Raw genomic sequence first — 17,102 nt, 5'->3', positions numbered from 1 at the left:
CTACCACCACCTCCTGCTCATCAGCGGAGAAGAGGAGCTTCCCTGATGTGGATTTGACTTCGAACATTTTGCCTCGTGCTTTGAATCCACTGGATCCTAAAACCGCCGAACACACAGAGAGAGAGGAGACGTCAAAGATTAAACCCAGCTGCTCTTCCCCTGAAGAAGAAGAATTATTTTATTTCTAAAGCACCTTTCTTACCAAGCACAGAAAACAGAAGTCGCACCCCCCCTCCATGATTACTGTATTTCATAGTTTAGTGATAGACGATCGTAGACAGTGATACGTGACATGTATTTATCTATTAACTCATCTATTTGTCTTGTTTATCTCGACATTTAGTTTAATGATTCATTTCTTCTTATTCCATTTCTTGTGTACAAAGTTACTGTAGGTGTTTCAAGGAAGACAGAACAACACTTAACAAAACTGTAAGACTGTTCACATTACAGCATTTTGACATTTGGTTTAAAACAAGATAACAACAAGAGAATATTCAGTCGACACGTCTGAGTTGAGCAAAGCTTGGATAAGAAAAATGTTGAAGGAGAGGAATCAAAAAGCAGAAAACACGGAGTGGCCTGTGATGAAACCGATCCACCAGATGTGAGCTGCAGTCTCCACCTGACATTCAGGTGCATTTCCCTGAAAATCAGCAGTCAAGCTGCCAAATGTGTAACTGATGTCACAACAAACAAGAAACAGAAAATGCAGACATCTCCCTCTAACTCCATTTGCTTTGTCTCATGCGGCGTCGGGTGACTGATTGACATGCACGCAATTGATTCTGTCACTCTCTATTGGGGCTGGGAAGTTGCTCCCTGCACACCGACGCCTCTTAGTCATTCACGAGGAACTTTGTCTTCCTCCTTTTTCAGAGCCAGAAGCCAAATGTCAGCACACTTTTCAACTCGAGAGACACTTCCTCTACATGTTTACACAAAGTGATCTCCATTTACTCCAGACAGCCATCTCTATTAGAGGGTGACAGGCGGAGAATTGGGGACTGTAAAGAAGAGAGTGCAATAGCAGAGTTATGGTGGAGTGACGGAGGCCACTACTGGCACAGTTAAGGGGAACTGAATTTATGATGAGGTGATGTTTAATTCCTGGAAATGAGATAATAACTTCTGACAGTAAGAGCAAAGCTTTCTAACCTGAGTGCCTGGACTCCCCACAAGGTTGCAATCCAAGGAGATCGAAGGAGTTTCAAAAGGACTTTATTCTAATATAGTTTAAATTGCGGTAGTGGATGGTTTTAGTCCATCAGGTCTTAAAGATCTATTGAAATAAGAGAATTTGTAAATGAAAAATCCCAATCAGGGATCAGCAACCCCGCAGCGTCTCATCAAACTTGTTCCAAGTGCCAATAAAATGTGAAATTTACCCCGTCGACTGAAAAAGGTTGAAAAATACCAAGTGGTGAAATGTAGCACATTGTACATGCTGCACATTGGTTGCAGTCGATGTCATCAGTGTTTGCCTGGGTCGATGTTGATGATAAAAATAAAAACGCATCATATTGAAAGCAAACATCAATGAAACGACATGAAAGCACCTTGTCTTTCTCCTGCCGAGCCTTACCTGTTACGAGTTGTGTAAGCAGCTGGTTGTTGCTGTTGACGATATTGACCGACACGTTTCTGGATGACTGCAGGAACAGCGGGCGGCCCTGCAGGGAGATGGATGAGGTTATTTATTTAGTCTGTGGTGCAACAGACGTTAAACTATTCATGTTTCTTTTTTTAAGAACAAGTCAAAAGATAAAAAATGACCTGTTGAAGACAAAACAAATGTAACAATTTCAAGTTTGGGTGAAGTTTGTGTCTGCCCTTGACCATCACTCTAACCTCTACCCTCATCCTAAACTGGCTGCTGTACAATGACCCTTGCTGATAATATCAGTGACACATACTTTATTATTGTCCAGGGACACATGTAGCTAAGAATTGGGGGATGTGGGGGTTTAACCACCAACCCAGAGGTTGGAGATGATGGCCCTACCAACTGAGCCTCAGGTGATGAAATGATACAGGACGCCGTCTCCCAGTGAATCCTTCTACCTGACTCCACCTTGAACAGGTTCAAAAACAACCACTTTGACAATGGCTGTGGACATTTTCTGATCTCACCTCTAGGGCTGCGGTGCTGAGGAAAAGTTACTGGGTTAAGTTGAAAGGCTGTTAATGCCTCAGGCAGGACCATGGACGAGCTTCTAATCGTAGTAAAATGATGAAATGCACAACGCGAGGCTATCTGGTTGCAGCTAACATGACTTGAGCTTGATTTATTTTTCAGCTTCTGCATCTAATCGTTGCCTGACGTGCACCTTCCTGACGCAGACAGCACAACATTTCAGTCACATAGACCGTGTCCTCCAGAGGTTTCTCCTTTTTCTGAGTTGCAGTAATTTCTAGTTTGTCCTACAGTGATTCACACATATCAAAGTTAAACCTTTATGTTCATTAGCCGGAGGGAACCAGCGGCGGTTGTTGCAGGACCTGAGTGAAAAGTGGCATGAAGCTCCTCCTCCTCCAGTTTAGAACAGATCACCTGAGGATGGACTCATGTAAGTTGAGTCAGCAATAAAATATTAAAATAGCACATAAATACAGGAATGTCCATGCAATTGTACGACCTCAGACACACACACACACACACACACTAAAACTGTCTGAGTGCAGAAACTTCATCCTCCTGCTCCATTTGATTACTTCCATTTCCCAGAGAGCCCGGCACCAATCTATAATGCTGATCACGTCGGACACTCTGCTCTTTCTGTGCTCAACTAATCTTCATGCCTCAGTCAACTTCATAATTAGAGATAACAGCCTGACCATTGTGCTGCGCTCGCAGCCGAGGAGGGGATATGCCTTGTGTGTATATTACTGATAACATTATGGCTCTCACCAAACTTATTGAAGTTCCCACAGTAAATACACCAAATGTACATTATGCAAGCAGGACGTTACTACAATAACAATGGTGTGAACTCACTGCAAAACTAACAAGTCATTTGAAATGACTCATATATAGATGCTGTTGCTGTGTTGATGATTTCAGCAGCATTAACATAGGACTCACTCAAACCCAGTGTCTGCCCTTTCTGGAAACTGAGTTTCGTAACTGTACATTTACTTAATGTACTTATAAATGTGAATCATTCACACAAGAGTAACAATAAAAGTGTAATTTGTGCAACAGTCAAACCGCAAAATGTCCCCAACACCAGATCTTCAACGTATTTATCAGTAAAAAGATTCAACTACCAAGAAAATGAATTTTTCTATAAAGTGAAAAAGGCTGTACATCAAATCTCTGAATTTACAGATGACTGGCAAACTCAAATCTTTGCGTTGCCTATTTATTTATTCCCAGCACACGTTGACTCACAGCGAACTAGCATAAAGAGCTTTGTGAATACTCCTGGATAAGGGTTGGTAAAATCCACCCAACTGGGATTTGAGTCAAATGTCCTTAAAACTATGGAGATGCTGTTTCCGGACAAACTCTACTTAAGACCAGAAATCAAAGAGGGAGTGAAAACACGCTACACAAGACAGAAGACAGAAGAAATGACCAGATGCACAGACAAATGAAGGAGCCGTAAAACAAGGCAATTAGAGGTAACGAGCTAGCAGCGGCTCCTCTGCGAACCGACGCTCTGCAAACTAAGAAACAGACTTGTTGTTTTAAGATAAGGACCGAGTCTTCTCCTTCAAAGTTTACTGCAACTTACCGGCTGGTTTGACAGCATCATCTAGCAAACCTGCCTCGTAAAAAACATATTTCTACTCAATTAGCCCGACCACAAATGTGCTTTATCAGAAATGTGATAGCAACATTCCCTGACATCATTAACATAAATGACATATTTCAGTCAAATATTCCCAGAAAACATCTGAACTTGCATCTCAACATGTTGACTAATTATTCAGGCACTGGGCTAATGTCAGGTAAAGACTGTGGTCTGCTTCAGTGAGGAACTGGGAATTCACTGGCATGAACAGATGCTGTCCCAGCATGCTTTACACTTGAAGTGCCAAGTGTATTTTAGTGTTGGGAGTTACCTAGCATTAGCATCTAGCCTGTTCCTGCAAACAAGCATATGTAGGAAATAATAATGAATCATCTTCTCTAAGCTTCTCTGTTTTTTTCCTGCAACAGTTGCTGCTGCAGGGTGCACGTGTGGATTCTGTTGTTGATGGTGTTTCTGATCCACCCTCCCTCTTCATTACTAAGGCATCAGACCACATCACACCCAGCAGGACCCCTCTCACAAAGAGAGCAACAGAGAGAGAAACGAGAGGAGTTAGAGGAGAGACTAGGTCATAGAAATATATCTTGGAGCCACGGTTGCTGAATTAAAGCTCAGTTAGTCGAGCCAAAAGAGCAATTTTCAGTCTGGTCTTATCAAAATAAATCTATCACTCACTGGCAGGATCTTTTTATTTAAGAGCACTGGGGAGCGAGGTGTAAAACCGCAGGTAATCTATAGTACTACTGGCTTCCTGAGTGCAGTTCTATCATTTCACCATGTCTCACTTCACTTGAAAGAAGAAACAAAAGACCAATGTTGGACAACCAGTTCTCACATCTCCTCCTCCTCTGCTAAAGCTGCGAGGCAGCTCTGTCTCTGACCTCACTGCTCCACTGCTGTTTATTTCATCTCTCTTTTTATGGCTCCATAGTTTTTTCTTCTGTTTCATTCCATTCTAGCCACTAAGATTGTGTAATACATTAGTGAGATATGTCCATGAACGCGTCTCAACAAATGCCTTCATTTTAATTGGAATATTTGCTTGTTGGACTCGAAGCCTCGTGCGTGTCCACATCCACACCTCTTCTCTGCTTTCTTCTCCCTTCGCTCTGCTGTGAGCTCCTGCAGTATCTCCATCTCTCAGCTTGCATAAGGTCGTCGACAGCAGAGATAAAGCACGCTGCTCTCCTGCATTATCAAGCCATGCGTTCACTACCTGCACACAGCTATTACTATTATTACTTCCAGAGCAGAAGAGACAGAGACAGAGAGTGCCTTCATCATGCCCATCTCTCCATTTCTCTGATGTCTCTAGGCTTGGATACTCGTTCTGTAGTTAGGAGGATGCCTGGACACACCTCAGAATGCTAATTCATAAACAGGACATACCAGGGGACCTCAGGCACACTTTGCATTTGGATTGGTAAACTGCAAAGAATTCCTGCAAGTCACGGCTCTGTGCAGCACACTGGAGAAATGTTGATAACACTGTCAGTGCTGCTCTGTGCATTTATTTCCCCTCTGAGACCATCTGGCAAGAAACAGGTGCACTGGTGGGACTATATGGTGCTTGTCATTATGTTGTGTCATCTTGTCTCGTTATGATACAACATGACACCTAATGACATGACACAGCTCGTCTCGAAGCGTCTCGTCTCGTTACAATATGGCTCGTCTCCACGCGTCGCACCTTGACAAGTCACATCCGAGCACGTCTCTGCCTTGTTGTGTTATTTTGTCCTGACGCGATGCGACAATACAGCAGAGCTGAGCACACGACTGGTCGATATCACTAAAATGTGGAGAAGAAGAAGCCATGTTTGGTTCCTTCTATCCGTGTATTTCTAGTTCTTACAGCTGCTGTTTGGTGGATATGTTGCGTGTGTTTGGGATCATCGTCACCTTGGACGACTCCTGCTGAGACTCTTCAGACTGGACGCCGTCTTTTCATTCAGTATTTGGGTTTTAACATTTACAAATGTTACCTCCTCATGTCAGCACACATTTTACATTTTACATAAGACATGAAATGCCACAAAATATTTCTTTTTTTGTCTTTAATATTGTGACATGATGGGATGTCACGCAACTCATTGGGAGACATCTTGTCATGAACATGTTTACATGGGGTATGTTGGTTCTTGTCAACGTGACATTTATTTTACTGTCCAACTGGAAAAATGGAGCACGGGGGGAAATGCCTTTGCCTTTCTTCTTTGACCGGCCGGCCCACCCTTAGGGGGCGTTCACACTTAAAGTGACAAATCACTGGGCTGTGTGGGGATTGTCATTGAGCTATGAGCTGTACCAAGACCGGACAGTTGTTCATGCACTGACTGTCAGACGCACCCATATTAGATATTTGTAACACGTGTAGTAAATATGTTTTAAATAAAACTCTGTTTAATTTACAGCAGGTGGCATGAAAGCTTTTCCCTGTTGTGTCGATGCAAACCATTTTTTGCAAAGTGAGGTGTAGTAAATGAAGTGTTAGATTAGAAGGAGCTCAGAGTAGAGCCACTGCTCCTTTACATCAAAAGGAGGCAGCTGAAGTAGTTTGGGCATCAGATCAAGATGCCTCTTGGACGCCTCCGTTTAGAGGAGACCCAGAACATACTGGAAAGATTAGATGTCAATATACACATTATTCCTTCAGCAGGAAGTGGAGGAGGAGATGGAGAATAGTACAGAACATCCACGCTACACAGTGTAGTCTGCTGGCTCCATCATCTGTACAGCAGTGGTGAATGAATAGATGGTTTTCAGAATCGCCTTCGCTTCAAAACCAACTTTGTTTGGTTGGTTTTGGAAAGAATTTAAGCTTGTTAGAGACTTAATGAAATCATTACATGTAGTGAATGCATGTGGAGTGGAGTCACTTGTACTGTAGTTCAATGCTTTCAGTCTGAGTCCAAACCGAAGTGGCTCATTTCATGTCCACTGTGTAGGATGCAGGCTTCAGGACTCACATTCACAGTCATTAGTCACTTATCTCTTCACATCACTGCACTCTCTCACCTCATACTGCGAGCGTTGTCATCCAGCCATTGTTACAGTGCAGTTACGTTTTGCAGAGGTGGCTCATCAATATGTGAGAGGAAACATGTTTTTTTGTTTTGATCAGGTCATTTACACCTACCTACCTTAAGGCTGGATGTTCAGTTCGAATGTGTCTGTATCCAATTAAAATGACAGAGAGAAGTGGCTGTTTGGGAGTGACTTACTGGTTTAGACTGGATTTCTTTGGCATAGAGGGGTTGGAGGAACTCGGAGTCGCCCTCCAGTTTCAGGCCTTTCTCTGTTATTCTGAGGTTGCCCATGCCGTCCTGCGAGGAACAAAAACACACCAGTAATTAGTGATTTGCTGAAAGCACAACCTTCTGTAATGTGACCAAAGGTCTGTACTGGGTTTGCTGGATGATTCAGAATAAATGAAAGTTGAGTGTGGAATAATTGAAGTTATATGTTGTGTCATTTATAAGCAGCGCTCATATAAAACGTGTTAAAGTAGATTTTCTTTTGGTACAAACATAATACTCATTCATCTGCCACTTGTCAAACCAGCTGTTGGTTGATTAATTACAACACGTGGCCAAGTCCCCGCACAGGATCGGCTCACTCAGGTGTAGACCATTACTGTAAGCATCACATTTATTTTTTTCACTTTATCCCTTGATTCAACCTCTTCACACAGCGTTCGCTGAGCACGCGTGGCCTTTTTAGAGCAGCGTCCTGTAAATGGTTACGTCCAAATAACAGGAGCAGACGAGCAGCCGAAGCAGAACAGAACAACAAGGCGCTGGCTCGGTTTAAGCAGTCGCAGGCAGGATGCTTATTAAAAGCAGAGTTCAGGGAGCAGAACGTGAATTTAAGTATATTAAGTGTTACTGTTATATTATTAACTTCAAGGTTTAGGATATGTTGAGGCTTCACGTTACTCGCTTCATGCCGAGTGGGCAGCATCTGCCAGTTTTGAACAAGCACTTGTTATTTATCTATGTGAAAGATCAGCAGGTACACACCAGTGTACACGTTACACTAACTAAACTGTGTCTCTCCGCTGCTTTAATTCCTCTGAACCATGTAGTGATGGTTTAGAATCCCAATCCTCACATACAAGATAATAATGTATGTTTCGTTTTATGTAATGGAATATGTTATTAGATGTGCACTAATGTGTGATTTAATTCTTCAGAAACATTTTAATTAACTGCCCTGAATTTCTATGTCACAAAAAAAAAACCAAAAAACAACTTAATTAAAAAATCTACCAGGGGAAAAAAAAAATCAATACTTCCATAATTTGTTTGAGTCTAATTTACTTTTTTAGTCAGATACCCAGAAGGACAGTTTTCCTGTCTCTCTCCAGAAGCTAAGCTCATTAAAACACGACAAAACACCAAAAGCTCATGCAGCATTTAGTAAATGAAGTGAGTTCAACATGGCAGAAGACACACGGAAGAATATCGTTTCATAAAGTACAACTAAAAGCAAACCAGAAACATTCCTCTTCACATCACAACAGTCCATAACAGACACGGAAACTTCATGTAAATTGTTTTTATTGATCCGTCTCTCCCTCAATTTCTTGACAGTCAATCAAAAGTATTTCACCAGGGTTTCAGATGCGTTCATTGTCTCCTTTTCAATACCAGAGCAGCAACAGACCAAAGGATATTGAGCAGCTCAGGAGCCGCTTTGACTGAAACACCTCCACAGTAGCAAGGCTGACCCTTCACGCTCCATCCGTTCATTATACATATTATATGATATCACCTGCTGGATTGTTTCACAGATAAGAGATGTCAGTGTGATAGAAGAGTAAGGAAGAGGGCGCAAAAGACTTTTTGTTTTCCTGCCATCTTTCGATCCCTCAGGTTCTGATGAGCAAATGGAGATCAAGACCCCTTGAAATCTCAGAGCAACTGAGGACAGTTTTCAATCCTCCTCCATGTAATCCTTCCCCCCACAGTGTAAAACATATTAAAATTCTGCTGCTGTTGTGGCAACGATGGGCTGAGTTCTGGACGTGTTGCGATTGTGAATTATCCCCAGGTGGAAATCCGCGGGCCCATCAGAGAACGCTGGCAGACGTTATTTAAAGTCAATTTCCGACACTTTGATGACGAAAACCAGCTGTAAGAAAGGAGACCTACATTTTCCCTACTTTGAGGTTCTCAGCAGAATATTCTTCAATACGTGTCGCTGTAGACAGATTAATTACTGATACAGGTACCCACTGATACATGTGGTCCATGCCCACTGACATATACAGCATCCGCTGACTGATCCCTCCTGCTGGCTACTTCATATCTTAGTCTGGATAATCACATGCACAATGGCTGAAAAGTAATGTTGCGCTTCATTTGGTATCTCTGCCTCTCCATTTCACACACTTTTTCTCTCTGCTGAGATAAGGAATAGTACACAAAGAGCTGATTTTCAGGACATTCAGCTCATGTAGACATTTGAAATGCTATGCTAAATTGACTATCTCATAAAAAACATAACTGACAGCAGTGCAAATATTATAATATAATAAGAATCTATTAAGAGGAGATGTGAAAGTTTTTCACTCAGAACAGTCTACTCACTGTCACACCAGGCCCCGTGGAGGGGCCCAGAAATCTGTGAACGCACAACGACTAGGAGAGAAAAAGGAGGACACATCTGGGGAAACTGAAATGTCTCCACAGAATCCAAACGGACTCGCTTCTCAAATCATTATACGTTAGAATTGTGTATTGAATCTATTCTATGTGTAGTCTCTTCAAAAACTAACAGAAACTGTAGCCTCCATGCTACAGTGTCAGCAGGTCATTACCCGATCATCTCCTGGACTAAACAATCAGAGGATGACATGAAAGTGGCTCCGATTCTGGAACAAATGAGGGACTGTGAAATGTGAGACAAGTCAAATGTATATAATGTGCAAACACACACACACACACACACACACACACACACACACACACACACACACACACACAACAATGCAGTCAGTTGTAATCTGCACTGATTCTGTATGATTATTGGTAAAGTTTAAAATCAAGTTTCAGCCCATTATTATTATTGACCTCTACAACCTTGTGGTGTCTTTAAGACTCCAGATGTGTTATCACTGGATTTACAGTGTCTCTCTATAGAGTCTATAGAGATGGGATCCCATCAGTGGTAAAACTGTTTCAGCGCCCAAACTCTGATTCATTCTCCTCGTTCTAAACATGCCGCTGAGGCGTGTTCCCTGTTGTTTCAATTAATCAGGATCTAGTTTTTCCTGTCAGTGATGAAAGAAGCAACATATTTGTCTCAATCATGATGATGAAAAAACAAATTCACCCCGTGTTCCTAGTTTTTTATTACAGGAAAACGTTGAAGGAACAACTAATAATTGCACTCTTTAGCTAATTCAGTTGAACACGAGCAGTTCGACTTGGCTGAAAACACTGAGCACAGCTGCATCATTTGCAGTTTCTTCTCTAGTGATTTTTTCTTCCTATCCTCTGCAGTGAGCGTTGCGCTGCAGCCGACACAGTGAAGAGAAGCGAGGCGAGCCGCCATGAATAATTCAAGACATTTCTTACCAGGACAGAGGCCTCTGAACACTCAGGTGAGCCTCCTTACCCTCTCCTGTCCTTTACTCATCTTCCTCCTTTCTCCCCTGCCTTCCATCTTAAAACCTTTCTTTTGTTTCCTCGCTGATCGTCCTGCTTGTCAGTTGCAGATTCTTCTTGCCCCTTTTTCTTTTCATTTTCAACCTTTCTGTCAGCCTGTTCTCTTTTGTACCCTCCCTCGATTCTCACCCTTTACCTCTTGGCACCTGTTTTTCATTTGATCTCTCTTTACTCCTGCATCCCTCCTTCCATCCTTTTCTCTGCAAGTTAAATTCAACAACACGTTTCAACTCAGGAGGCATGAAATTCAAAATAACTCGCTGTCAGAGGAAATTGAGCTCAGATTATGTCACAACAGAGATGGCAGCCACCGTAGTAACTCAAACAATTCAGTAATACGACCCAGTGTAAGACAAATACAGCAGGAATATCTCTACCAGACGTTGTGTACTGGTGTGTGACCTACTGTAAATCAACAGCTGGACTAAGTTATCATCAACAGTGGATTTACTATTTGTTCAGTCCAAACTCCGTTATTATTATATGAGAAAGTTAAGTTTCAGTTCAGTGGTGTCGGCCACTTGGATAAAAACGTTTTGAGAGATGCTCAGAGATCACATGTTGTTATGTGCTTTAATAAATTATCTTTAATTTCACAGTTTACCTTCCTGTGGTTCTAGGTTAACAGTACATATATATATTAAAGGCATAGAAGATCTATCTGCTTCTATTTATTATTCTATTTCTAATTATTTACATTATTTACACATAATAACAGCAGTTATTGTTTAGTACTGACAGTTGAGGACAAGATCATCACCTTCATTTACAATCCATGTTGAAGAGTGAGGGTAATACAAGGTATAAGCGAGATAATCCAAGACGACTGCTGCTCCCTAAATTCTAATAGATGTCAAATTCAAGTTGGAAATATCCTCCACGTGACCTGGTCTTGTCCAAAGTTACAACAGCGTTGGGTCGATCTTCTAGAAAAATACCTCATCTGGGAAACTTCCACTTTAGTGCAGCATCAATTCCTTTTTGTCCAGTGACAACTGAAACACCTCTAGGTGGTGTTCGCTGGCTTGCGCTTTACTTTTCGCCCGTTGCTCGTCAGAAGTCTTTAGAGATTTGGATATAATTTGTTGCACTTAAAACCCCACGGCGCTTTATTCCCGTCCAATCCGGTCCCTCCTTCTCTCCCCCCTCCCTGCTGATACGAGGACTAAATTGATCTACACTCAACACAGCATCACCTCCACTGTCACCACTCTGTTAGTTTGATAGTTACTGAGGATTTATTGTTTTTGTATGTGTTTGTAAGTGTGATGTGTCTTTGTGGACCGACTGTGTGTGTGTGTGTGTGTGTGTGTGGACGGCTGCTCTGTTTACCTGGCTGTTCGTGGGTGCAGGAGAAAACGTCTGTCTTGTAAATAACATTTGTGCCTTCACTTCCCTCTGTTATTCTCCAGATTTATTCGGCTCAGCTGTGTGTGCTACAGCATCAACAGAAGTGGGGGGCTGGCAGTCAGGAGGGGAGGAGGAGCGGCAGATAGGGACTGACGTAATCTGTTCTCTTATCTGTATCCATCCCTGTTTCTTCGTCTATACAGTCTCTCTGCCTGTTGTCTCCTTCCATTTCCTTTTCTGAAGTCAACATCTTCAGAGAGCTGGGAGTCACTGCTGTCAATAATGCACTGCTCTCGGCCTATTATTGAGCGTCTGCGTCGATATACATCAAGCCACCACCCGAGGCTAAGGCAAATATAGATGTCTTGATGCTCTGGGGAAAATATTAGGCAGACTTGGGCATACTACACATTTAATCACACTCCCGCATGGTTATGGTGTGTCTATGTTTGGATACTCCTACACAGTGCATGATATTCCCAGATCAGATGTTAGGTGTTTTTCTAGCAAGAATGAGAAAAGTAACATAAGCTGTAATATGTGCCCACAATATAATATGCATGGCCAAAGGCTGTTTGAACAGTGTTGGAGAGAATTTTGTTTTCTAACTTAGCTTATCTTCTTCTTTAGTGAACATAAAGGGGAAAATTGAGATCTGGCTGCAGACATCAGTCCTAGACGTCATTTACACCTTTCGATAGCAACATAGAAGAGCTGACTGTCAGATGATCTCACATTTTCATAAGTGCTGTCTGCAGTATCCTACTTTGTCTTAGCTGGGTGTATTTTGTGTTTCTTGTCTAGCTCTCGGTGGACTTTAGTTCATGTAAAAAAACAATTTTTAGTAGCATCATATGACAGAAACAGAAGGCACATCTGGCTTCTTATTAATTACTGTGCATCAAGCTTCTCAATCAACCTTTGTACAACATATTTTAGACAGTGTTTTATAGTCAGAGGCCACAGTCTGTGACTCCACAGATGCTCCAGGTCAATAAATAAATAAAAAATCTTCACTGTAAAAGAATCCAGGGAATTACAGAAACATTCAGTCTCAGGATAGGAGAATGTTTAACCACAATTCTACTACTGATACTACAAACTAAATCTCATCTGAAATATGTGAAAGACACTATATTGTCATAAAACATAGGGCCAATATAAGAACTCACTGACCTAGAGTTGACTGTAGGAAGGCTGTAAAGACACACTGGGGCTGAGTCCTATGAGATCAATTCAAGGCAATTCAGCATTTGAACGAACCAATCTAACCCTTGAACTGGGACACAGCAAGAGGCAAAACAAGGTCTTAATGAATTAGTTTCACTCTGTCTATCTAATATCTAAAAGAGTGAAATCCCTGTCATCCCCAGCTGCTCTGTCCCACTTCCTACAACAGTCTTTGTTGGGACATTGAGCCTGTCCTTCCATGGCAGGTAGTCAGACACCATGACAACATTACAATCAGAAAACAGCAGTTGTAAATAATGTAATGTTGGGGATTACCAGATTTAAATTACAGCCTGTGAAAATCTTAGCCTCCAGGCAGCTTAAATCTCTTAGCTCCTTCCAGCACATGTCAGCAAATAATGGTAAATGGCTGGGAAGGAAAACCAACCCATGGGTTTGCTACAGGTAAATATGTGACAATCCTGGAGAAGAAATTCTCTTGTTTACTGTCTCATTTAGCAGCAAAACCTGTGTTAGCGTTTCAAATGCAAATGAACACATAAAAGAACACTCTGGCCACCTGCAAGCCTTTCGCCAAAAAGCACTTGGTGAGTAAAATGAAGCACCATCGAGCAGCAACAATGCATCTCCTGTAATCCATTCCCTCTCCAACCCTGCAACGCTGAGTGCTCTTTCAATCAGCCTCCATTGGCCCTGTGCGGCTGCCAGGCGCCAACATGGCCAAACTCCAAACTATAATATTTTTAAAACTGATCTGTTTTACAACAGTAAAAAGTTTCCTTTCTGTCCTGCAGTCTTCCAACGGCAACTCTGTGAGGCTTTCTCTTATTCCACAGGTGATAGCTGCAACGTCATGTAGCAACACCCTGATACACCCTGAGATGGCTATCAGTGGAATTGGCTTTGAGATTGCTCTCCACAGTGAACCCCCGCTTCTCTGATTGAGGCCCTCGACGCGGCACCGCATCATCCATCAATGGGATGGGAAAGTAGATGGAGGGACGGTGGTTTGGAGGAGAGAGAACCTGAGAATGAAAGATGAAAGAAAGGAGAGCAGGAGGGGGTATTGATAATGGCAGGCAGAGATAAGACTGAGCAAAATAGATAGATAAACACAGAGAGCAAGATAAAAGGGAAAACGAGACAGACGACGTGTTGGAGCGCAAATGAGGTGAAAGATGCTGACTGCGAGTGGAGTCAAGAGAGGGGAGAGGAAGGGGAGTGAGAATAAAACGTTATGTACAGGGAGAGTCCAAATGAATTAGAGGCTGCAAAAGGAGAAAAGAGAGAGAGAGAGAGAGTTCATGTCCACGTTAATGTGCATACATTTTAAAAAATCCATCTTTTCTCACTGGTATTACATCCACTTTAAGACTCTGCTTTCAAACCTTAAGCTGAAAAAAAAAAAAGAAAACTCTCCAAAGGATAATTTTGAAAAGGCTGCTCTCACACTGAAGTGTGGAAGAAGAGAACAGAGCTTTTTAAAACCACTTTAGTGTGATCATGTGCAAGACTTTCAATGTTTGTTTAGCAGCAACGCTATGGAGCCCGTGTTTGCTCTTTACTGAAATATCTTGACAGTTGTTGAATGTACTTCTTTGAAATGTGGCACAGATATCGATTGTGCCTGGAAGACCAAACTTTCATGATCCCCTCCCTCTGGTGCCACCAGACATAAATGGGTACGAGCAAAACAAATGGCAACAATGTGGATTTGAACTAATGTAATCACTGTAAACTAAAGTGCTAAAGTATATAGATAAACATTACTGAACATCAGCGTGTTAGCAGGTTAAGATGCTGACATTAGCGTTTGGCAGCGAACTCCAGAAGTGCACATAAAGTGAAAGCTTTACTTTTTTCCACATTATCCAGCCAACAATCGTGACTGTCGTAGGGATGACCAGGATCATTTTAGTTAGCATCTTCCTGGTTTCCACGACAAAAAGCCAATGAGTTTTTTACAAAGCCTAAATACAGTACTATTGTTAGGCGTCACCATGGTCCCATGGCTTCAACGTGACCACCACTGAGCTTCCATCTTGCCTCTTTAGCCGTGTAAGACAGAAACAGAATAGAGATAACGGGATCATCGGTCCTCCTCCTTCCACACACACAAATCAAGTCGAGGCTGTAAATTTGGACCAGTGAGTAGATGAGTCAGTCATTTAGATGAAGGTACCTGGAAGTCGAATCATGGCAACTGGACTTCCTTGATGAGTTTGTCATTTTATGACTGTTTGACCCATCTAACCAAAAACCCATGTGGGCTCTGCTCTGTGCTTCCTTCTGTACAAGACAAAGAGTCAGCTAGTGCTCATTTTATTTGTTGTCATTAGGAGCAATAACAGGAGCAAGTTACAGTACTAAAAATCTTCTCCGAGACTCTGCTCCCTGTGGCCGAGGCTGCCACATGTCAGTGTCACAGGTCGATAGATTTCCTATGAAGTTCATCCTCATCTGTGATGGACTGCATGGCCCTAGCAGGCTGATGGCAGCACAGGATCAAGGTCTTTATACTTGCAGCGATTGATGTGTGAATAGACAAGGCTGCAAGTCCACTGTGCTGGGTGATGGCATGCAGCCTGGATTTAAAAACAGACACATGATGCTGTACATGTTCTACTGTACTGTAGAGGGATGATAAATGAAAGTGGCACGAAAACTGTTTAAAATAACTTGACCCAGTGCAATAGAAAGGCAGTTTCTGAGCTGATCAGTCTGTCTGTGTAGATGAAAAAGCCCCAAAACAAGCTTATGAGACTTCGAACATGGAAAATGTATCTCTGTGGTGAATTTGTTTCCACTCGTTTTTTTTTTCATTGCAGTAAGTTGTGTTAAAATTCTGACATTACTTTGTACTTCTGCAAATCGTACTGGAAACGCGTTGAACTGCTCTGAGGCATCTGCTCTGATGTGTTTTGAGAAATACTTTTGGGTCTCAATATCAGCCATAAAAAATCTGAATGGACAATTTGTTGATTGATATTTAGCAGTATTTTGATCACTCTACAAAGACAGGGGGGACAGAAGGAGGCTACCTGAGGATGTGGATGAAACATTTTCAGAACCAGAAATGGTTTTCATGTGGAATCACAAGCATTGACGTGCGTGGCAGTGATGGCAACCGTGTCAAACGCAGAAAACCACATAACAATTGCTGGTGCAGTAAAGACCGTGTAAAAGGGCCACTACGCCATCTCGCTGTGCTGTATAAAAGGTACTGTGCCGGTGTAGGGGGTCCTCTAAGCTGCGTCGAGGGGTAGTGTCAGGGGTAGTGTCAGGGGTAGTGTCAGAGGTAGTGTCAGAGGTTGTGTCAGAGGTTGTGTCACAGGTAGTGTCAGAGGTAGTGTCACAGGTAGTGTCAGAGGTTGTGTCACAGGTAGTGTCAGGGGTAGTGTCAGAGGTTGTGTCACAGGTAGTGTCAGGGGTAGTGTCAGAGGTTGTGTCACAGGTAGTGTCAGAGGTAGTGTCAGGGGTTGTGTCACAGGTAGTGTCAGAGGTAGTGTCAGGGGTAGTGTCAGAGGTAGTGTCACAGGTAGTGTCAGAGGTAGTGTCAGAGGTTGTGTCACAGGTAGTGTCAGAGGTAGTGTCACAGGTAGTGTCAGAGGTAGTGTCAGGGGTAGTGTCAGAGGTAGTGTCAGAGGTAGTGTCAGAGGTAGTGTCAGAGGTAGTGTCAGAGGTAGTGTCAGAGGTAGTGTCAGAGGTAGTGTCAGAGGTAGTGTCAGAGGTAGTGTCAGAGGTAGTGTCAGAGGTAGTGTCAGAGGTAGTGTCAGAGGTTGTGTCACAGGTAGTGTCAGAGGTAGTGTCAGAGGTAGTGTCAGAGGTAGTGTCAGAGGTAGTGTCACAGGTAGTGTCAGAGGTAGTGTCACAGGTAGTGTCAGGGGTAGTGTCAGAGGTTGTGTCACAGGTAGTGTCAGAGGTAGTGTCAGAGGTAGTGTCAGAGGTAGTGTCAGAGGTAGTGTCAGAGGTAGTGTCAGAGGTAGTGTCAGAGGTAGTGTCAGAGGTAGTGTCAGAGGTTGTGTCACAGGTAGTGTCAGAGATAGTGTCAGGGGTAGTGTCAGAGGTAGTGTCAGAGGTAGTGTCAGGGGTAGTGTCAGAGGTAGTGTCAGAGGTAGTGTCAGAG

General features: G+C 42.7%; 1 protein-coding gene across 1 annotated transcript in view; it reads right to left on the bottom strand.

Annotated features, from left to right (window-relative positions):
* sgcd (sarcoglycan, delta (dystrophin-associated glycoprotein)) overlaps positions 1–17,102 on the bottom strand; it is a 103,513-nt gene that overhangs the window by 48,121 nt on the left and 38,290 nt on the right. The window contains exons 3-5 of the mRNA XM_026373067.1: positions 6,986–7,087; positions 1,586–1,673; positions 1–96 (exon numbers count right to left, since the gene is read on the bottom strand). The exon at positions 1–96 is cut by the window's left edge and continues 24 nt beyond it. Coding sequence (XP_026228852.1) covers positions 1–96; positions 1,586–1,673; positions 6,986–7,087 — 286 coding nt within the window. The remainder of the gene's footprint in view (positions 97–1,585; positions 1,674–6,985; positions 7,088–17,102) is intronic.

This window comes from Anabas testudineus, chromosome 14, assembly GCF_900324465.2.
Source record: "Anabas testudineus chromosome 14, fAnaTes1.2, whole genome shotgun sequence".
In the NCBI taxonomy this organism is placed as follows: domain Eukaryota; kingdom Metazoa; phylum Chordata; class Actinopteri; order Anabantiformes; family Anabantidae; genus Anabas; species Anabas testudineus.
This window is presented reverse-complemented; position numbering and strand designations above follow the sequence as displayed.